Source organism: Camponotus vicinus, unplaced genomic scaffold, assembly GCF_025532165.1.
Source record: "Camponotus vicinus isolate PSW18456_S1 unplaced genomic scaffold, iyCamVici1.0 SCAF_5, whole genome shotgun sequence".
Taxonomy (NCBI): Eukaryota; Metazoa; Arthropoda; class Insecta; order Hymenoptera; family Formicidae; genus Camponotus; species Camponotus vicinus.
In genome coordinates this window covers 5,824,838-5,847,247 of record NW_028141977.1, presented here as the reverse complement: position 1 = coordinate 5,847,247, position 22,410 = coordinate 5,824,838, and the positions used below count along the sequence as shown (strand labels likewise).

The following is a 22,410-nucleotide window of genomic DNA, read 5'->3' as shown; positions in this document are numbered from 1 at the left end:
GACGGATATTCCTATCTACTGGTGGTTATCGATGTACTTAGCAAATTTGCTTGGGTAGAACCTTTGCGCGATAAAACTTCGGCGTGCGTGATAAAGGCCTTTCAAAACATATTCTCGAGAAACAAAAAACGTTTACCCGTTTACCTACAAACCGACAAAGGTAAAGAATTTATCGCGAGCGCTGTACAAAAATTCTTAAAAGAAAAAAACATCCGATTTCGTGTAGCGCGAAATCCCGATATCAAAGCAGCTATAGTCGAACGTTTCAATAGAACACTTAAGGAGAGGATGTGGCGCTATTTTACACATAAAAATACTCGCCGTTATATCGATATTTTGCAGGATATTGTTCACGCTTACAATCATACTCGTCATTCTAGCATTAAAATGCAACCAGCGATCGTTACGTTGGAAAATGCGCGTATCGCGCGAGAAAATATGAATCGACGTTGGAATATCAATGCCGAAGATGCTGAAGGAAGAAAAAATCGCGGGCGCAAACAAAAGTGTAAATACAGAGCGGGCGAGCTCGTACGCATTAGTAGAGCAAAAGCAGCGTTTGAGAAAGGATACGAGGCGGGATGGAGTGAAGAAATATTTCGAATTCATCGCGTTCTCGAATGGAGAAGACCTCCTGTATACGAACTAAGCGATTTACAGGGCGAGGTTATAGACGGGATTTTTTACGAGCAGGAATTAACGCAAGTTATTAAAGACTTACGAGAGGGAGAATTTATCGTAGACCACGTGATAAAAACCAAGGGACGGGGCGACAATAAACAATTACTAGTTAGTTGGCGGGGATATCCTTCTAAATTCGATTCTTGGATATCAGCCTCGAGTTTAATATCAAAATGAGAGGGGAAGAATTTCACATAATCCTCCCGAGTAATAGTAGCATGCGCTACTTTCCGGAAAATAAAACAACGTGTTTCACCACCGAATTACCTCAGCGTATAGACTTAAGCGGTCGTTGGGAAGTAGCGCTCACGGAGATCCAGTTTCCGTGTAGCTTTTTACATATACGCCCTGGAGAAGGAACAATAAAATTTATCGATATTAATAAGAGCATCGATGCGTTTTCTCATGCGGATGTCGAAGTATCACCAGGCGTTTATTCGAGCGTACGCGATATTATAGAGACAATGAATGACGCGTGCAAACCCGTAAAAGCCCATGTCGTTTGGGAATTAAAAGCTGGTGGTAAAGTTGTTATGAGACTTTCCTGCAAAGAGAGGAAATGCGATATGGAACATCATGTGCATTTTTCCGACAAGCTTTGTCGTATGCTCGGTTTTGATTCACGCTGTGGAAGTTCGAACGATCTACTACCGATCTATTACAATCCTGACATTCCTCCTTCTTCGAGCATTGCTTTTCCAAAATTTCCTTTTGTACTCACGGGTGACGACTATATAATAGCCGACATACCAGCTAGTTTGTTGCGAGGTATTCCAGACAAACTTTTCGTCTACTGCGACATTTGCGAACCTTATATTACGGGCGATGTACAATCGCCTCTTCTTCGAATAGTCGCGCACGATGCACGAAATGATTATCCGTTTGCATCCACTCAGATAAAGCATTTTTCGCCCGCGCAATACATCGCGCTGCGGCGAACGAGTTTCCGTACGATCGAAATAGATATAAGAGATCAGCTGGGGAAGAGCATACTATTCGAATTCGGAACGCTGACGGTAACTTTGCATTTTAGGTGTATCGATTAGATATTATAAAATACACGGAATCCGCGAAAGAGAAAAACGCATTTGACCGTTCATTATTATTATTATTATTAATGGACTATTACTCGGTATATCGCGACGAATTACAGAACGGAGGCGGACGCGGCGGCGGAATCCCGCGAGTTTTCGTCGGATCGCCCTATCAGCGCGGTCACGGAATCGGCAGTTTTCTCGGGGGATTATTCAGACGCGTACTACCATATTTAGGTAAAGCCGCGCGAGCTGTGGGAAAAGAAGCTTTACGGGCTGGCGTTAATGTAATCGAAGACGTCGAAAACAATACGCCATTTAAGGTAGCGGCCAAACACCGTTTTGAAGAATCGCGAGACAAACTCAAGAGAAAAGCCAAAGAAAAAATAAGTAGTCTAATGAAGGGTTCGGGATATAAGTCTGATGCGAAAATGCATGTAGCTCAGTTCCCTTTTGTCGGGCTTGATAATCACATCGCACGATCCGCAATAACATCGGCTCGCAAGCGACGACGGACGAGTAAGAAAATCAAAGCGGTTGGGAAAAAAAGAACGAGTACAAAAGCGCAGAGAAATAAAAAGAAGAAGAAAAGTCGTACGGTTGTGAAAAAAAGACTTAAGACGTCTGCGAAACGACGTAAAATCGGTAAAAAACGTACCGTATCCGATATATTTTCTTAAGCGGTTATATTCGGAGCATTCTAATTTAACGACGGTGGCGAGCGACGGACGACAGCGAGCAATTTGCGATAAAGAAATATGTCTTTTCTTCACACGCATTCGAGCGAGTGTTTAAAGAGCGAACTAGATCTCTTCTCTCTACCACCTACGCAAACTAGCATCGAAAATTCGCAATGGATTCATTACAAACCCGTGACCTCTCTCTCGGACGACTCGCCAATAGAATTCGTCATCCCCGGACACGGAGAAGAATATTTAGATCTCACGCACACCATGCTGAGTCTTCGTCTACGTGTAGAAACAAACGCCGATTCCGCGAGACAGGCTTCAGGAACAAGCGCCGAAAGAATAGCCGTAGGCCCTGTAAATCATTTGCTTCATTCTATCTTCAATCAAATCGACGTGTATTTCAATCAAAAGCTCGTGTCGCCTCCAAACAACGCTTACGCGTACCGAGCGTACATAGAGGCGTTGTTAAATTATTCTTCACCCGCAAAAACTTCCCATCTAACTTCCTGTCTATGGGACATAGATGCACCCGGACACATGGACGATCTGTTGGAAACAAATCCCGGCAATCCCGCTCTCGCGAGACGCGCTCGTTACATTTCCGGAAGAAAGGCGTTAGATCTCGTAGGACATCTCCATTGCGACGTTTTCAATCAAGACAAATTTTTAATTAACGGTGTAGAAGTACGGTTGAGATTCGTTCGTTCGAAAGATTCGTTCTGTCTCATGGAAAGTAACGGAACACCGAAAATTCACATTCTCGACGCTACCTTGCTCGTTAGAAGGGCGAAAATAAGCTCGGGTTTGTTACTCGCGCATGCTAGAATGATGAGTAAAGTTACAGCCAAGTATCCGCTCACGAGAGTCGAGGTTAAAACATTCACGATTCATAGCGGCGTTATGGGTGAATCGTTAGATAATGTAATACTCGGTCAATTACCGAAGCGAGTAATAGTCGGTTTCGTTAGTAATAAAGCGTTTAACGGTGACAGAAAATTAAATCCGTTTAATTTCAAGAACTACGGAATAAATTTCTTCTCGCTGTACGTCGATGGCACGCAAATCCCCAGTAGGCCTTTGCAACCAGCTTTCTCCGAGGAGGAACCGCTTTACATCGAAGCTTATCAAACGCTTTTCTCGGGAACAGGTATTCATTTTTTGAACGAGGGAAATTCTATAAGCAGAGACGACTATTTCAAAGGATATACTTTATTCGCTTTTGATCTTACTCCCGATCTATCCGCTAATTGCGCTGGACATTGGAATCTCGTCAAACATGGTAGTTTACGATTAGAAGTGCGATTCGTAAGAGCACTTTCCGAGACGATTAATTGTATTATCTATGCCGAATTCGATAATGTCATAGAAATCGACTCGTCTCGTCAGGTCATCGTCGATTTTTCGGGGTAAATTTTTTATAGACGCTTAAAATTGTTCCCCCTCTACTTCGCTCAAAACTCCGACATCAGTGCGCAACGTTTCGAAAAATATTCAGTTTCGTTGGAGACACGCTCGGCGTCGTTGTTTTACATAGAGCCTCGCGTCGAATCACATAAGTTTTTTCGTAAGATGGATATAGTCGTCGATATTCAGGGTTTCCGCGATGCGAAGAAAAAGTTTATCCCTAAGGAGGTTGCTGTTGTAGCGATTGACGCTCCAATCGTCGATCATTGGATTATGATACCGACGCATTCGTTTGCCGAATTACCTGAAAAAATAAGACAAGAAAACAACTGGCTCACGAGAAATCATCACGGCATTGAATGGTTCGATGGCGAAACTAATCCGAAATATTTTACATCGCAACTGCGGCAAATTACAAGATGCGTGCGTCACATTTATGTTAGAGGAAACGAGAAAGCGAGTTATTTGAGGAATCTACTTTCTAGAAATATATATAATTTGGAAGGCATCTCACCGGCATTCAAAAATCTGACGGTAGAAGAAGAGTGCGGACATCACGGATTTCGAAAATTCGGAATCTTTCATTGTGCATTACGCAACGCTTACAAATTAAAAAGCTGGATTGTTGCGCAAAATAATTTCAGCAGCGACGGAGACAGCATTACTCAAACGACTTGCAGTTCTCCCGAAATTTTGATAGTAAGCGACGACGACGACGACGATGAAAATGAAAATATTAAAGCACAATCAAATAATAAAATAGAGAAGAAAAATCTGCAAAAAATCGAACGTGCGGCTATTAACCGCCCCGCGCAAACAGAAAATCCGTTAGCTGTACAACCCGAAAACAAGCCACCAAAAGAAATTATTCAAATAATACCGCTTGTTCGCTCGTCTTCGCTGCAAACAAATGGACTCTCGCGAAATTCTGCAAGCATTGCGCCAGCTAGATGTCAAACATGTGGGAGTCTATCCTGCCGACAGATTGCCGATGGCGTGGACGAGGTCGACGGCCATCGTCGCTAATACGGACAATCATAATCGCCCTGGAGAACACTGGATCGCTTTCTTCCTCGACGAAGACGGTACAGGGACATACTTCGATAGCTACGGAATACCGCCCTTGTATCCGGGTTTTTTCCTACGTCTCCGGCGAAATTCCAACATTTATCGATGGAATACCGAACAACTACAAGGGCTTTTCTCTCAAACCTGCGGACTCTACAGTTGTGTATTTTTATATTATATGTGCAGCGGTTACGATCTCGATGGATTTCTTAGTCTTTTTTCCGAAAATTGCAAATATAACGATCATTTAATCGTAGAATTATTTCATAAAATTTTTCTTCGCGAAAAAAAACATGAAAAATATAATGTTAATTAATAGCGTGTTTAATTGTAAGAAGATATAAAAAAAATTTTTGCGAAGTACTACGAATTGTATGCGGGTATATTAATAAATGTGAAAATTTTTTATCTTAATTCGTGTTTAATACTTTTAACTTTTCCCTTCTTCCTTTATAACACCCCCGCCTTGCGTTCAATCATCCGCATGTTCATCTTTTTACCTCTGTAGTGCAATGTAGTCTAATTATAATAATTATAATAATTATAATAATTATTGTCTCCTACTGAGATGCTTTGTCTCTTTTTCCGATAAAGTGCGTCATGAACCGTTCGAGCGAAGGGGCTTGTTTCGATATTCCATAGCGGGCCCCGAGACGGAGTGGGGAGGTAAGGATTGTTTCCTCGAGACATATGGTATACCGCCGGCTACCCTCCGAAAGTCGGTAGGTGGGGGGGGGGTTCGTTCTGCCAAGACGTAGCGAGAGCGACTAAGGGCTAGGTAACGGGAATTTGACTCGGAACCCTATACAGGTGGGCCAGGGCTGGAGTGGGAGGAGGATTGCTTCTTCGAGTCTAGTACCGCGGAGGTAGGGAAATAAAAATTTGATAAATCGGCGACACAGCCGGCGTCGACCAATCGCAGCTCTGGGCCACTATGGTGCGAGCCAATCAAACTCTGGACCACTATGGTGCAAGCCAATCAAACTCTGGGCCACTATGGTGCAAGCCAATCAAAATCGAGACTTCGGGAGGTGGGGCATTGTTTCCACCAATCAGAACGCCTCCCTCCACTTCACCTGGCCACGCCCACGGCGCCAGGGGCCGAGTGGTGGGGGTTTGTTTTGACGCACCATAGTGGCCCATATCTACTTATAAATATGGAAAGAATAGAAATAAAATCATCTATCTCGCGAAAATCGTTGCACAATTTATCTGTGAGACAACGAAGCAGGGTTATGTACGAAATAAAGAACCGTTTACGACATTATTCAAAAAACAATATTACCGATGAAAATAATCGTGATGTTCAAAATATTTCTATTTCATTAGTTAATAAATATCGCTCTTTTACAAATAATGATAATTGTAATAATAATGATAATTATAATAACGATGCAACTTTGAAAAATGATGTAATTATATCATCCTTTAACGATACTACTTCTTCTTTGTTTCCTCGGCATTCAGTAAAAGTTAACGATACTTCGATTGAGTTATCTTTTCGCGAACGTTTAGCGTCTTGTTTCGTGGATAATAATTTAACGCATATTCAAGGTAATAGCATATTATCTCTTCTTCGAACACATCCGTGCTTTTCTACTTTGCCTAAAGATATAAGAACATTTCTTGATACACCAAATACACGTGTTGTCGTTTCTGATGTAGAAGCGGGAGAATATGTCCATTTTGATCTTGAAGCAGGAATTGTTCGACATCTTTCAAATATTTCAATACCATCTATTATTAATTATTTAGAACTTGATTTCAACGTAGATGGATGTAGCTTAGATAAATCAGGTAGTAATCAAATTTGGCCCATTCAGTGCAGAATTGTAAACATACAACAGGCAAGGCCAATAGTAGGAATTTATAAAGGTGCACATAAACCATGCGATCCTAATACTTACTTGAAACAATTTATTGCAGATATTTCAAGGGTCATGTCTAACGGAGGAATTAATTTTCATGGCAATAAAATTCCAATACGACTGAGATGTTTTATAGCTGATGCACCAGCTCGAGCTTTCATTCTTAATCATCGTAGTCATGTCTCTTTACATCCTTGTTCCAAGTGTAAAGTGTCTGGTATACGCTGTGAAGGTCGCTATGTCTTCAATGGTATAAATCATTCTCTTCGAACTGATGAGGAATATGTGAAATGTGTAGATGAAGATCATCATAAAGAGGGTAAGAGCCCATTATCAATGCTTCCTATAGGAATAATTTCGCAAACACCTTTTGAGTATATGCATCTGGTGTGTTTGGGTGTCATGAAAAAATTGTTATCTGCATGGGTACATGGAAAATACTCACGTCTGTCTAAATTATCAGGAAGATCTATATCTATCATGTGTGCGAGATTGAATAATCTTAAAAAATATTGTCCGTCAGATTTTGCAAAACGTCCTAGATCTCTCGATATGTGTTCCAAATATAAAGCGACAGAATTTCGTCAATTTCTGCTTTATACAGGACCAGTTGTAACATATGGTCTATTGGATGAGAGATTATACAAGCATTTTTTATTTTTACATGTGGCAATAAGAATCTTAGTTTCTAATTCATCATCAAAACGATTTCTGAATTTTGCAGAACTTGCACTACAAAAATTTGTTCTTCGAAGTGATTCTCTTTATGGTCCAACTTTCAATACTTATAATATCCATGGTCTTCTTCATCTTACGGATGATGTAAGACAGTTTGGCGGTTTGGATTCGTTTTCTGCATTTCCTTATGAAAATAACATGTCTATTTTTAGAAAATATTGTAGAAAACCAGGGTTACCTCTTCAACAATTTTTCAAAAGAATGAAAGAGATTGAAATTCATGGAACAGTCGATGCTCCTCTCATTGATTTACCCATTCGTGTATCCGCATTGTATAATAATGATAGTAACTATCAACAGTTTCGTAAAATTAAATTTAACGGAATATTGTTGAGTATAGACGTACGTGATAATTGCTGTATCTTATATAATGGATCTATTTGCATTGTCTGCAATATTGTTTTAGATAATAATTTGTATCGTTTGGCAGTCAAAAAATTTTTGCAGATTGAAGATTTTTATGACATTGGTGTATTATCTTCGGCTCTTCAGATATATAAGTGTTCCACGTTGAGTGAAATCTTTTATATTAATCTAGATGAAGTCCATGCTAAATGTTATAGAATGCCTTTCTCGAATTCTACATCGTTGGATGAAAGTGACAATAACGAAGAAGATCATTCGCTTCAATATATTGTCGTAACTATTATACATAGCGAGAAGATGTAAGATATATTCTTGTAAAAATCTTGGCAATTCTTTGTAAAAAATTAAATGATAATTATTTTATTTTCTGCATTAACATTTTGTGGTTTAAAATATTTTATTCTTTTGTTTGCTTTATTAGTCTGTCTCTTTTTTCAAAATGTTTCCTAGTTTGAAAAGTAGTATATTATTATAATCATTATCGCATTAATTTTGCCTTTGGTCATTTTTTTTCTTTCGCTGCATGCTTTCAATTCATAATGTATACTATATATTTCCATTATAATTATACATACATAGTATACATATTTGCAATAATTTTTAAATAGATTTAATAATATTAAATAGATTAAATATTATGTATATTGTACTATAATCATATGTATATATTTTTACTTACAAGCTAATGGAAAAACGACCAAAGCGCACCGTTGGAAGACCTGCCCGCTTTTTAACCACTTCCTCTGATGAATCATCAAAACGCCCAAGAAAAGTCCCAAAGAAGATTACAGCTGGAGACATCGATGAGGATATCGAGCATCTGAAAGAAGTTTTTGAGACTTCAGATTCAGATAATTCTGCCGATATGGACGAAAATAATTCTAATAATATTTATACAGAAGAATACACAGACACACAATCACACATTCTTACCCACACACAATCACAAACAAACATTCCACCTTATACGTCTACAATAACACATTTAACATCACATCCACACACATCCACAAACATTCCATCTCACACATCCACTGTAACACATTTAACATCACATCCACACACATCCACAAACATTTCATCTCATACATCCAATGAAACACATTTAACATCACATCCACACTCATCCACAAACATTCCATCTCACACATCCACTGTAACACATTTAACATCACATCCACACACATCCACAAACATTCCATCTCATACATCCAATGAAACACATTTAACATCACATCCACACTCATCCACAAACATTCCATCTCACACATCCACTGTAACACATTTAACATCACATCCACACACATTCACAAACATTCCATCTCATACATCCAGTGAAACACATTTAACATCATATCCACACACATTCACAAACATTCCATCTCATACATCCAATGAAACACGTTTAACATCATATCCACACACATTCACAAACATTCCATCTCATACATCCAATGAAACACATTTAACATCATATCCACACACATTCACAAACATTCCATCTCATACTTCTACTGTAACACATTTAACATTACCTGCACAAACATTTAATACTGCCAATACACACTCAATACATAATATATTACCCGCACAATCTTCTATGACCAATTATCATACAAATAATACACATCAGTTTCAGAACAATTTAAAAACGTGGCCGACACAGCAAAATCAAATAAACGAGTATCGGATGGATCGCGCTGAAACACAGATTACAAGAGAAATGGACTACATTCGGTAAATTTATACATATTTATAAAAATAATGATTTTTTTAAGCAAAGAGAGATTCTTTATATTTGCAAGAATATAAACATTACTTACAATGTTTGCAGGATAACGCAAGAAAAATTTAGTAGCATTGATGCTGAGCTCAAGTATGTAAAATGTATCGTATTAACACATGATCTGCATATATAACTTTTATTATACTTTTTATTTAGAAGAATGAATGATTTGCTGCAAAATGTCTTAAGATGCGTGCAAAGTAACAATGACCGCGACCGCATACCGCGTAAGCCAACCTGTTTACCTATTTCATCCGTGGACGAGATGGATGCTTTTGAAGCTATAAACGATGACGATTACCGTGAAGTAGTAAGTAAATAGATATAAAAATTTTTTATCATTTGCGTAAAATATGTATTAATATTATTATATGTATTAATATTATTAATATTATTTAATACTTTTTCTATATAGATAAATTACTTCAAATACATTGGCGGATTCAATCTGAAAGAAGCAATAAATCTGTGCCTGAAGGATGGACTACAAGACTCGATAACACCGTCATTCACTTGGTGGGGTCGCGAAAAAGATCAACGACCGTTTTATAATACTCGCTTTGTTATTGCAATTTATGGTACAATCTATTTCTCAAGATATATTTAACATTAATATGTATTATGTATAACATTAATGTATCTTATAAATTAAAACATTAAGATAATAAGTTATGTGAATTTATAAAATCTATACATTAATGTTATGCATGCTAATTATAATAATGCTACTTACTATTAGTATGTTCTTTTTTCAGAGGCAGTGAGCAGCAATCGTTATTTCGAGAAACCAACTCGGTCAGAATTCCAACGCCAGATGCGAGAAGCTCTTCGAACAGCTAAAGAGAGATGCAGGAGTAAAATGCTCATACAACGTAAAGGATGCACAGGCAATCATAGACGTGATTTGTGGAGCGATGACGTTCGGGAAGAAAGAATAGACGAGTAAAGATGAGTAAATAAGACGCGCGGACAATCTTTATAAAAAAGATAGGTTTAAATTTTCTTTTACATATTTTTCATACATTTTTATAATATGTATTGATTTGTTTTTATATATTTTATGTGTTTAAGCTTTTTTTTCAGCAGACTTCGCTGTGGTTGCGAAGAAAGGCACTTTTCAGTGCCATTTTAATTGTATAATATGTTGGAAAATATCTCGTTTACATATAAATCGGCACTTTTCAGTGCCAATAATTATATTGTTCGCGATAATTATATTAATCGGCACTTTTCAGTGCCAATAATTATTGTTCGCAATAATCATATTAATCGGCACTTTTCAGTGCCAATAATTATTGTTCGCAACAACTATAATAATCGGCACTTTTCAGTGTCAATAATTCTCATTATATAATATTAATCAGCACTTTTTAGTGCCAATAATACCTCTATTTTTATAAACACTTTTCAGTGTTTCAGTGTTAAAATATTTATATATTTTTCCCCATACACATGCGTCTTTTAATTTTTATTTTGTGTGTTGCCAGGTTACTTCAGTAATAAAGGAGATCTTCGGAATCTGGATTGTATCTTCCTAACATAAAACTTGCTTTGCAACGGATATTTACATGTAATACTTTTCTATATTTCTATCTATATTTCTTTTATACTTTATAGTATTTTCATTTTGTGACATTTATTTCCTTTACATTGTGTATATACAGGGTGATTCAAAATAACCCCTGTGTCCCTGAAATGACATATTCTTGAATCAATTCTAAGACGATTTTTCCTTCGGCAAAATTTCGTCCGAAGCTTAGTTTTTGAATTATTAAAGGAAGTAGTTAACGTATGACGGGTCGAATACAAGAGGCAGGCAAGGGTGGCGCGATTCACCGTCAGACGCGGGAGCTTACGCGGGGCGCCTGCTGCGATCAGCTGATCGCTATACACAGACACACATGCGAACACATACATTCTCTCTCTGTCTGTCTGTCTGTCTGTCTGTCTGTCTGTCTGTCTGTCTCTCTCTCTCTCTCTCTCTCTCTCTCTCTCTCTCTCTCTCTCTCTCTCTCTCTCTCATTCGCTCACTCACCTGTAATTTTTTTTTTTTTTTTTTTTACGAGAGAGGGGAAAATGCATTTTATGCATACCCACCGGTCGATCCAGTGAGTTATGTGGGACTCGAGTACCAAGTCGAATTACCAACTCGGTACTCCCTACCCACTAAAAACCCCTCTCTTTTCACGAATTTCCTTTAACACACTGTCCCTCTGACTTCCCGAGATCTGTTTTCACATAACGTCAAAAAATAGTTATTATTACCTTGTTCGATGACTTTTGATGTATTGCTGTAATTGCTTGAAGGAGAAATGAATTTTCCGATAGATCGTACGTTCTCAAATTTAACGTAGATATCACGTTGCAAAAGACAAGAAATCCACACTAAATTATTAACTGAAAGTTTTTCTTCTTTCATGAACTGTATTCTTTTATTAAACTTTAACGTAATCACATTTATTTACTCACTCGATGAGACGAGAAATTTACTAATGACTCTATCACTAATCACTATTAATCACTGTCGAATAATAATTGTTGGCGATTAAAAATCATTCGATGAAAGAAACACGCGCGGACACGTTATTACACGACGCGACGACGCGACTACGCGACAATGCGACGATAATTACGACTCGGCGACTGCAAGCAGTTTTTTGTCATGGTAGGTTGCGGTAGGTTAAGGTACTACTGGCGCTATCGAACGCGATCATGTGTTCGATTGAAGAATGCGGTAAACATAATAAACATTTAACATATTAATATTATTATTATCATGAATGTGTGTGATATCCATACATCGTATGATATCTATTTAAAAATTAATTAGATTAAATAAGTGTTTTTAAAATATTTATTACTTTTACTATTATCATATAAAATATTAATATTAAATATTTATTTAACTATTTTATCTATTTATTTATCTATTGCACCTATTTATTTTTAACTATTTATTATCAATGATCGAAAATCGGTCATTGATAATAAATAGTTAAAAATAAATAGATGAAATAGATAAATGAAAACATATTAATTAATCGCGTTTTATTCTCTCTCTCTTTTTCTTGTGTTTTTAATTGCAAAATAAGATACTCCATACGTTAAAAAATTGGTCGCTCTGAAAAGAGCGGATTGTTTTTGATCGCCTTAAAAAGGGCGGATTAATTTTGAACATTTATAATAAATGTTCGAAGTGGCCCCCATCCATTCTAACGCAAGCTCTCATGCGTTTCAATAAATTTTGTTGAATATTTTCCATTACGTCTTCTTCTATGGACCATATGGAATATCGCAATCTTGTTTCTAAATCTTCTACATCTTCAGGGAGCGTTTTGTAGATCGTTTCTTTGCAGTATCCCCAAAGAAAAAAATCCAATGGATTTAAATCCGGGGATCTTGCAGGCCAACGTATCGGACCATATCGGCCCATCCAACGTCCAGGAAACTTGTTGTTTAGAAAATTTGTCACAATCCTGGCATTGTGTGGACCAGCACCGTCTTGTTGAAATATAATTTCTTCTCTTTCCAATAGCGGCACTTCTTCTAGGAAATCTGGTAAATTATTCTCCAATAATTCCAGATATGCTCCGCTGGTTAAAATATCCGGGAGGATAACAGGGCCCAGTATTTCTGTTCCCATAATTCCAGTCCAGACATTGAGCTTCCAACGAGTCTGAAAATTTCTGACTCGTGTAGCTCTGGGATTTTCTTCGCTCCACAAATGCATGTTATGTGGATTAAATATTCCTTCTCGTGTAAATAGCGATTCATCGCTAAATATTATACGAGAAGGGAATCTAGGATCTCTATCCACGCTCCTGAGAAAATTTTCGCAGAATGTTCTTCTCAGAGGATAATCTTCTGGTCTTAAATGTTGCACGCGGGTATAATGATAAGCGTGCAACTTTTCTTCTCGTAATATCCTCTGTACCGTTGAATATGAGAGATTGTGCTCTCGAGCAATAGTCCGAATACTTGTCTCAGGCTCTTGCTCGACAGCACGAATCACTTCTTCGGTATTCCGCAAATTTCTTGCGGTTCGGTTTCTTCCAACGTTGTGTTTATTCGGGAGAACATTGCCCGTTTCGAATAATCTTTGGGCTGCTCCGAGTATAACATCAGGCATTGGATGTCTCGCCCGATTTGGGTATAATTCGGCGTATCGTCTTGCAGCAACGTAATGCTGCCCGTCGGATGCACCGAGTGACATTATCATGTCGTAATATTCTTCAATCGTATAGCTTGCCATGTTCTCTTAACTCTTCTTCTAATAATCGAGCGATTATTGATTTCAATATCGATCGTCTCTCCGTATTTATACGATCCTCGCGGGGGTCCATGCCCCCTCCGCGCCTCCCGCGACGAATCCGCGACCCGCGACACGCGACACGCGACCCGCGACACGCGGGTCGCGGATTCGTCGCGGGAGGCGCGGAGGGGGCATGGACCCCCGCGAGGATCGTATAAATACGGAGAGACGATCGATATTGAAATCAATAATCGCTCGATTATTAGAAGAAGAGTTAAGAGAACATGGCAAGCTATACGATTGAAGAATATTACGACATGATAATGTCACTCGGTGCATCCGACGGGCAGCATTACGTTGCTGCAAGACGATACGCCGAATTATACCCAAATCGGGCGAGACATCCAATGCCTGATGTTATACTCGGAGCAGCCCAAAGATTATTCGAAACGGGCAATGTTCTCCCGAATAAACACAACGTTGGAAGAAACCGAACCGCAAGAAATTTGCGGAATACCGAAGAAGTGATTCGTGCTGTCGAGCAAGAGCCTGAGACAAGTATTCGGACTATTGCTCGAGAGCACAATCTCTCATATTCAACGGTACAGAGGATATTACGAGAAGAAAAGTTGCACGCTTATCATTATACCCGCGTGCAACATTTAAGACCAGAAGATTATCCTCTGAGAAGAACATTCTGCGAAAATTTTCTCAGGAGCGTGGATAGAGATCCTAGATTCCCTTCTCGTATAATATTTAGCGATGAATCGCTATTTACACGAGAAGGAATATTTAATCCACATAACATGCATTTGTGGAGCGAAGAAAATCCCAGAGCTACACGAGTCAGAAATTTTCAGACTCGTTGGAAGCTCAATGTCTGGACTGGAATTATGGGAACAGAAATACTGGGCCCTGTTATCCTCCCGGATATTTTAACCAGCGGAGCATATCTGGAATTATTGGAGAATAATTTACCAGATTTCCTAGAAGAAGTGCCGCTATTGGAAAGAGAAGAAATTATATTTCAACAAGACGGTGCTGGTCCACACAATGCCAGGATTGTGACAAATTTTCTAAACAACAAGTTTCCTGGACGTTGGATGGGCCGATATGGTCCGATACGTTGGCCTGCAAGATCCCCGGATTTAAATCCATTGGATTTTTTTCTTTGGGGATACTGCAAAGAAACGATCTACAAAACGCTCCCTGAAGATGTAGAAGATTTAGAAACAAGATTGCGATATTCCATATGGTCCATAGAAGAAGACGTAATGGAAAATATTCAACAAAATTTATTGAAACGCATGAGAGCTTGCGTTAGAATGGATGGGGGCCACTTCGAACATTTATTATAAATGTTCAAAATTAATCCGCCCTTTTTAAGGCGATCAAAAACAATCCGCTCTTTTCAGAGCGACCAATTTTTTAACGTATGGAGTATCTTATTTTGCAATTAAAAACACAAGAAAAAGAGAGAGAGAATAAAACGCGATTAATTAATATGTTTTCATTTATCTATTTCATCTATTTATTTTTAACTATTTATTATCAATGACCGATTTTCGATCATTGATAATAAATAGTTAAAAATAAATAGGTGCAATAGATAAATAAATAGATAAAATAGTTAAATAAATATTTAATATTAATATTTTATATGATAATAGTAAAAGTAATAAATATTTTAAAAACACTTATTTAATCTAATTAATTTTTAAATAGATATCATACGATGTATGGATATCACACACATTCATGATAATAATAATATTAATATGTTAAATGTTTATTATGTTTACCGCATTCTTCAATCGAACACATGATCGCGTTCGATAGCGCCAGTAGTACCTTAACCTACCGCAACCTACCATGACAAAAAACTGCTTGCAGTCGCCGAGTCGTAATTATCGTCGCATTGTCGCGTAGTCGCGTCGTCGCGTCGTGTAATAACGTGTCCGCGCGTGTTTCTTTCATCGAATGATTTTTAATCGCCAACAATTATTATTCGACAGTGATTAATAGTGATTAGTGATAGAGTCATTAGTAAATTTCTCGTCTCATCGAGTGAGTAAATAAATGTGATTACGTTAAAGTTTAATAAAAGAATACAGTTCATGAAAGAAGAAAAACTTTCAGTTAATAATTTAGTGTGGATTTCTTGTCTTTTGCAACGTGATATCTACGTTAAATTTGAGAACGTACGATCTATCGGAAAATTCATTTCTCCTTCAAGCAATTACAGCAATACATCAAAAGTCATCGAACAAGGTAATAATAACTATTTTTTGACGTTATGTGAAAACAGATCTCGGGAAGTCAGAGGGACAGTGTGTTAAAGGAAATTCGTGAAAAGAGAGGGGTTTTTAGTGGGTAGGGAGTACCGAGTTGGTAATTCGACTTGGTACTCGAGTCCCACATAACTCACTGGATCGACCGGTGGGTATGCATAAAATGCATTTTCCCCTCTCTCGTAAAAAAAAAAAAAAAAAAAAAAAAAATTACAGGTGAGTGAGCGAATGAGAGAGAGAGAGAGAGAGAGAGAGAGAGAGAGAGAGAGAGAGAGAGAGAGAGAGAGAGAGAGAGAGAGAGAGACAGACAGACAGACAGACAGACAGACAGACAGACAGAGAGAGAATGTATGTGTTCGCATGTGTGTCTGTGTATAGCGATCAGCTGATCGCAGCAGGCGCCCCGCGTCTGACGGTGAATCGCGCCACCCTTGCCTGCCTCTTGTATTCGACCCGTCATACGTTAACTACTTCCTTTAATAATTCAAAAACTAAGCTTCGGACGAAATTTTGCCGAAGGAAAAATCGTCTTAGAATTGATTCAAGAATATGTCATTTCAGGGACACAGGGGTTATTTTGAATCACCCTGTATATTTAATTTTAGATTAAATTGAAATTTAATGTCTTATAAAAGGTCATCAATAAGTACTCAGACGTGTGTGTGTGTGTGTTATTAATTATAGATAACCTTTTATAAGACATTAAATTCAAATTAAATCTAAAATTAAATTTTGCCTAATTATTATTAAGATTAGTATTATTTTTATATATTGTATATTAGTATTATATGTAATACTTATAAGTATTATTTATTAAAAAATTATGATTTTTTATTTTTAAACTTAAATATATGTCTAAAATATATATATGTATATATATATATATATATATATATATATATATATATAAAATAGTTTCAGACGCGTTATAGACTGTATATCGAAAAAAATGTTGAATTAATATCATGAAAATTCAATTTTATTTTATTCAATAACATTATTAATCAGGTCAATACGCCATATATTAATTTGATTAATATTAATCATTTTCAATTAATAAAATAAATTTTCATTTCCCATGATGTAGATTCATCAACATTATTTTTCTATATGTTTTGCTTTTTGTTTTATATGTTATACTTTGTTTATGATTTAAAAAATTATAGTTAAATGTATATTTATCCACAATTTTTAGTTACTTTTCTTTTACAAATACGAAAATTTTATATTATTTTTCTTTTACAAATACAGCAATTTTCTCGCATAAAACATATATGTACGTAGAACTATTGAATTTGTAAAATAAACTTTTCTTTATAATTAGTGGCATAAAATGTAATCTTTTCTAATTTATTCTTTTATAATTTATATGTAATCTTTTAAAATTTGTAAAAAAATGACATTTTTTGTCTCAATAAACATATATTGCACTATATATATAACATATTACCTTTATATTGCTCGTTTCTCTTATTAAAAAGTAAGGAACTGAGCAGGATCTGCCGTCATAATTTAAATGGAATAGAGCGATATTGAAATGCTTCACTAATTTACATTACTCGTTTCGTTAACTAATTATTAGTTACTAATTTTAGTAATTAGTAACGAATAATTAGTTAGCAAAACAAGCAATGTAAATTATTTAGTGAAGCATTTCAATGTCGCTCTATTCCATTTAAATTATGACGGCAAGTCCTGCTCAGTTTCTGCTGACAATCTGACATCAAATTGTGTTGTACAGATCTTGCTCAATTACTGTTGCCAATCTGACATCAAATTGTATTGCACAGATCTTGCTCGATTTCTGCCGCCAATCTGACGTCAAATTGCATTGCGCAGGTCCTGCTCGATTTCTGCCGACAATCTGACGTCAAATGGCACTGCACAGATTCTGCTCGATTTCTGCCGCCAATCTGACGTCAAGTTGCATTGCGCAGGTCTTGCTCGATTTCTGCCGCCAATCTGACGTCAAATAACATCGCACAAATCCTGCTCGATTTCTGCTGTCAATCTGCTGTCGGTTTATGCTGACAGATTCTGCTAGCAGAATCCAAGCTTAATGCGGACGCAGTTGATGCCAATCTGCCGCAACATTCTGTTTGAATCTGCTCGCATGCTGCTAGCAGACTGTTAACATTTTGCTTACTGGGTTCATAATCATTCTGTAATTTATAACAAACTATTACTAAAAATCGATTTATGTATCGAGATCTCAAGACTAAATACTTTCTCATACAGTTTTAGTATCCACTAGACCAGATTTGCATTAAAAAATGCAGATTGATTTTTTCTCCGTTCTTTGATGTCTTATGTTCTCCTCCATTGTCCTCATTCTCCTTCGTTTTCCTCCATCGTCCTCTGTCCTCCTTTTTGCATGTGTTGTTCTCCTTCATAGTTATACGTAATCGTTGTCCTGTAAATGCATCTGTAATTACATAAAAATATCATTATCATTAAAACATTTTATATATGTGTATGTCTGCAGGCATAATAATCACTATTTTTTTATTATACATTAATTACCATTAATTATGTATCATTTTCTTCCAATTCTTGTTCATCTTGTTCATCTTGTTGTTCATCATTCCAAACATTACGATTTCTCGGATTAGGTAGTCGCGCGCGTGGACCACGCAGTTTGCTCCTCGCTCTTTCCTTTGCCGTCCGGAGAGCCTCCTTAGCCTGAACTTGATATTCCGAACGAGTCGGTTTCGGAAAATGTTTATTATTACACACGGCCTCTGCAAAATACATGTTTTATATATAATTGATATATGATAATAATAGTCATAAAAAAGTGAAGATCTGAAAAATATCATACCGTAAATAGCAAACATTATACGTGTGTTATATAATGGTTTCGGTCCTCCTTCGCGGCCCCACCATGTAAATGATGTCGTTAAAGAATCTTTTAAAGATTCCTTGAAGCAAAGATTTATTGCTTCTTTCAAATTAAAGCCGCCTATAAAGTGTAAATAGTTCACCTACACAAAGAAGGTAAGTACTGATTAAATAATGTAACATCTAAAATTGAATGAATAAGAATGAAAATGTGTGGATATATTCTATTTATGTGTATGTGAGAGAGACAGACAGACGAACAGACAGTCAAATAGAGAGAGGAAAGAAGAGCGCAAGAAATATATTATCTTTTTTTTTACTTACAACATCGGTGTAACTATTTTCTTCTATATTTTCAAAATTATCCATCCCCCAATAGCCAAGTTTGCTAAAGCAGATCTTGTCAGGTAATCTGTTACAAATTTTTGTCGACAGAAAGATTACAGAATTGATGCAGGTTCTGATATATCATGTGATGTCGGCAGAATGTCAACAGAAATATAACAAAATCTGTTCACATAACTGGACAACAGATTATCAACAGAAACCGAGCAGAACTTGTTGATATAATTGACGGCACATTGATGGCAGAAACTGAACAGGATCTGTGCGGCGCAATTTTGACAGCAGATTGGTAACAAAAATCGAGCAGGATCTGCGCAATGAAATTTGATATCAAATTGTCAGCAGAACCCGAGTAGAGCCTGCTAATGTAACTGACGACAGATTGATGGCAGAAATGGAACAGGATCTGTGCGGCGAAATTTGATGTCAGATTGCCTGTAGAAAGCGAGCAGGATTTGCACACACAATATCTGATAGCAGATTGACGGCAGAAGCAGAACAGGGTTTGCATGATTCGATAGTTCCTTCGTTTACCGCTATGTGATATACTTTCTCGCAATCAAATCTCTGTCAAAAATATATATAAAGTCGCGATTATTAATAAAAGATCAAAAATATAGTAACTATTTCTATCACTTTAATTTCTGACATCTGATACAAACAGATGAAATTCAGAATATTAAACTGATTGGAATCAATAGGATAAATGGTAAATTATTCATTTACTGCCTATTTGAAGCATAAAACAAGAATTTAATTCTAAATAAATTACATCTCCAGTTTTACAAGTTACATTTACTTTTATCATTTACTTTATTATTAATTTAATTAAATTGAACTAGTCCTTCGTTATGTGAGAATAATTACGATATAACATATATTATTATACATTATGTCATATCAGAAAAAATTGTAATTAATCGATAACTCACCGATAATACTCTTATTTAGCACCTGTAATAATCAATTTTATTGCATTTATACAACATTAATATAAGTAAGCCCAAATCTTGTTCGGTTTCTGCTGTCAATTTGCCATCAGATTGCGTGCGCAGATCCTGCTCGATTTCTGCCGACAATCTGTTGTCAGATTATGTTTACAGATTCTGATCGGTTTTTGCCGCCAATCGAGCGTTAAGTCATGTTAACAGATCCTGCTGGATTTCTGCTACCAATCTGCTGTCAGATTCTGTGAGCAGGCTCTGTCAGCAGAATATAAGCTGAATGAGGACGCAGTTGATGTCAGTCTGCTGATATACTTTGATTAAATCTGTTACCAGTCTGCCGACATACTGCTAACATTTTGCTTACGGGGTCTCTGCTAGAGATGATATCGGGAGGACTGCAGGCTTACGTGGCACACCTCGATGATCTTGGATGGATTTTAAGACTTTTTCGAGTACGGTATTCATCCTCCTGTAAATAAAATGCAAAATTAGTATTGCGAAGGTATGTCATACATTTAATTGATTCGTAATACATATAGCGTTATATGTATATTATACTTACTTCAATTCTGCCTCGATGTTATTTACGTTTTTTTGCAACAAATTTATAGATCTGCGAACATATCAACTGATGTTTAATACTATTTGTACAGTACATATACTTATATTACAAATATATTTTTATTTTTTTAATGACGCAAATAAATAAATAAATATATATATACAGGGTGAGCCATTTTAATTAACGCACGCAATTATTTCGGAAACAAAGCATTTTAGAGAAAAATGTTTCAGACAAAAGTTTTATAGTTTCGAGGGGGCCATAAGATGGTATCATTGGTTTGTCCTTGAAGAATTATTTGAAGGTCACATGAAGATCACCTTCAATTTCTTAAATGGAACCTACTATTTGTCATTGCATATTCTTGTAGCTCATCTCGAGAGCTTTCCAAAACACTATAATTAAGTACCTTTTCGTTAAGTACTTTTTGAGTTATGAGGCTTGAAATAATTTCTTAATTTTACATAAACCGTAAAATATCTTGTAAAATATTCATTTTTCGATTATCTTACCTTAATACTTTTACGTACAAAATAATGAGAGGAATCAACTGGTGTCAAGAAAACACATAGTTGTTTTGAAGAAAAAATATATAATTTGCAATTAACAATTCCATATTTTTTCTTAAAAACAACTATGTGTTTTCTTTACACCAATTGATTCCTCTCATTATTTTGTATATAAAAGTATTAAGATAAGATAATCAAAAAATGAATATTTTACAAGATATTTTACGGTTTATGTAAAATTAAGAAATTATTTGAAGCCTCATAACTCAAAAAGTACTTAACGAAAAGGTACTTAATTATAGTGTTTTGGAAAGCTCTCGAGATAAGCTACAAGAATATGCAATGACAAATAGTAGGTTCCATTTAAGAAATTGAAGGTGACCTTCATGTGACCTTCAAATAACTCTTCAAGGTCAAACCAATGATACCATCTTATGGCCCCCTCGAAACCATAAAACTTTTGTCTGAAACATTTTTCTCTAAAATGCTTTGTTTCCGAAATAATTGCGTGCGTTAATTAAAATGGCTCACCCTGTATATATATATATATATATATATATATAATAAATAGAATATAATATAAATACAATATAAATTTACCGATTAATTTTTTCGTTGCTCCGTAATATTTCATTATTATCTGACTGATTACATTGCATTGTCCTATAGTCTGATTGTTCCACCTTTTTTTTTTTTTTTAACATCCCAGGTAGCATTAATGTCCATTCGATGTCTATAAGTTATCGTTTTAAGGTTGCCTTTACGATTTTACTATAAGATAACCTATGTATGTCTTTAAATCGATATCTATTTAACTGTTGCCTTAATGGTGTCTTTTTTATGATATCTTAACAAAGAGAAAGACTGTTGTCTAAAAGTTAGCATATCGTTAAATCTGATAGATGTCTATTTTAATACATCAAAAAGTTATCAATTTATTGTTATCCAAAATATCTCTATGAAAGTTGTCCAAAAGATATCTTTCGATTTTATTACAGTCCGAAAGATGTCACCAATCAGATATCATAA

At 36.2% G+C, this 22,410-nt stretch overlaps 4 protein-coding genes across 5 annotated transcripts; 3 read left to right on the top strand and 1 right to left on the bottom strand.

Moving 5' to 3' along the window:
* Positions 1-2,473: 2,473 nt before the first annotated feature.
* On the top strand, positions 2,474-3,814 carry LOC145972340 (uncharacterized protein F54H12.2-like). The gene is made up of 2 exons (XM_083100898.1): positions 2,474-3,371; positions 3,552-3,814. The coding sequence occupies exons 1-2, from the start codon at positions 2,474-2,476 to the stop codon at positions 3,812-3,814; spliced, it is 1,161 nt and encodes a 386-aa protein (XP_082957024.1).
* Positions 3,815-3,972: 158 nt separating this feature from the next.
* LOC145971654 (uncharacterized) lies at positions 3,973-5,290 on the top strand. The gene has a single exon (XM_083099559.1). The coding sequence runs from the start codon at positions 3,974-3,976 to the stop codon at positions 4,832-4,834; it is 861 nt and encodes a 286-aa protein (XP_082955685.1). The 5' UTR covers position 3,973; the 3' UTR covers positions 4,835-5,290.
* A 743-nt stretch (positions 5,291-6,033) lies between these two features.
* On the top strand, positions 6,034-10,255 carry LOC145971925 (uncharacterized). Of its 2 annotated transcripts, XM_083100026.1 has the most exons (5): positions 6,895-7,063; positions 8,531-9,585; positions 9,683-9,724; positions 9,791-9,944; positions 10,050-10,255. In XM_083100026.1, the coding sequence occupies exons 1-5, from the start codon at positions 7,043-7,045 to the stop codon at positions 10,239-10,241; spliced, it is 1,464 nt and encodes a 487-aa protein (XP_082956152.1). In that variant the 5' UTR covers positions 6,895-7,042; the 3' UTR covers positions 10,242-10,255. The 2 variants fall into 2 exon arrangements, with proteins under 2 accessions (XP_082956151.1, XP_082956152.1); XM_083100025.1 differs by lacking the exons at positions 9,683-9,724; positions 9,791-9,944; positions 10,050-10,255 and having other exon boundaries at positions 6,034-8,147; positions 8,531-8,666.
* An 8,162-nt stretch (positions 10,256-18,417) lies between these two features.
* On the bottom strand, positions 18,418-22,040 carry LOC145971939 (uncharacterized). The gene is made up of 7 exons (XM_083100043.1): positions 22,027-22,040; positions 20,873-20,923; positions 20,675-20,779; positions 19,343-19,430; positions 18,999-19,161; positions 18,775-18,918; positions 18,418-18,602 (listed from the first exon to the last, which is right to left on the bottom strand). Exons 1-7 carry the CDS (start codon positions 22,038-22,040, stop codon positions 18,418-18,420), a joined length of 750 nt encoding a protein of 249 aa, XP_082956169.1.
* Positions 22,041-22,410: the final 370 nt, after the last annotated feature.

What these genes read in the sequence shown, in the direction of transcription:
- LOC145971925 (XM_083100025.1), top strand. Translation starts at nt 6,034, where the DNA reads ATGGAAAGAATAGAAATAAAATCATCTATCTCGCGAAAATCGTTGCAC.
- LOC145972340 (XM_083100898.1), top strand. Translation starts at nt 2,474, where the DNA reads ATGTCTTTTCTTCACACGCATTCGAGCGAGTGTTTAAAGAGCGAACTA. An exon ending in AGTAATAGTCGGTTTCGTTA is followed by an intron (nt 3,372 to 3,551) that starts GTAATAAAGCGT and finishes TCTCGGGAACAG; the next exon opens with GTATTCATTTTTTGAACGAG.
- LOC145971654 (XM_083099559.1), top strand. Translation starts at nt 3,974, where the DNA reads ATGGATATAGTCGTCGATATTCAGGGTTTCCGCGATGCGAAGAAAAAG.
- LOC145971939 (XM_083100043.1), bottom strand. An exon ending in AAAATAGTTACACCGATGTT is followed by an intron (nt 19,162 to 19,342) that starts GTAAGTAAAAAA and finishes TTCTTTGTGTAG; the next exon opens with GTGAACTATTTACACTTTAT. An exon ending in TATAATGTTTGCTATTTACG is followed by an intron (nt 18,919 to 18,998) that starts GTATGATATTTT and finishes TGTATTTTGCAG; the next exon opens with AGGCCGTGTGTAATAATAAA.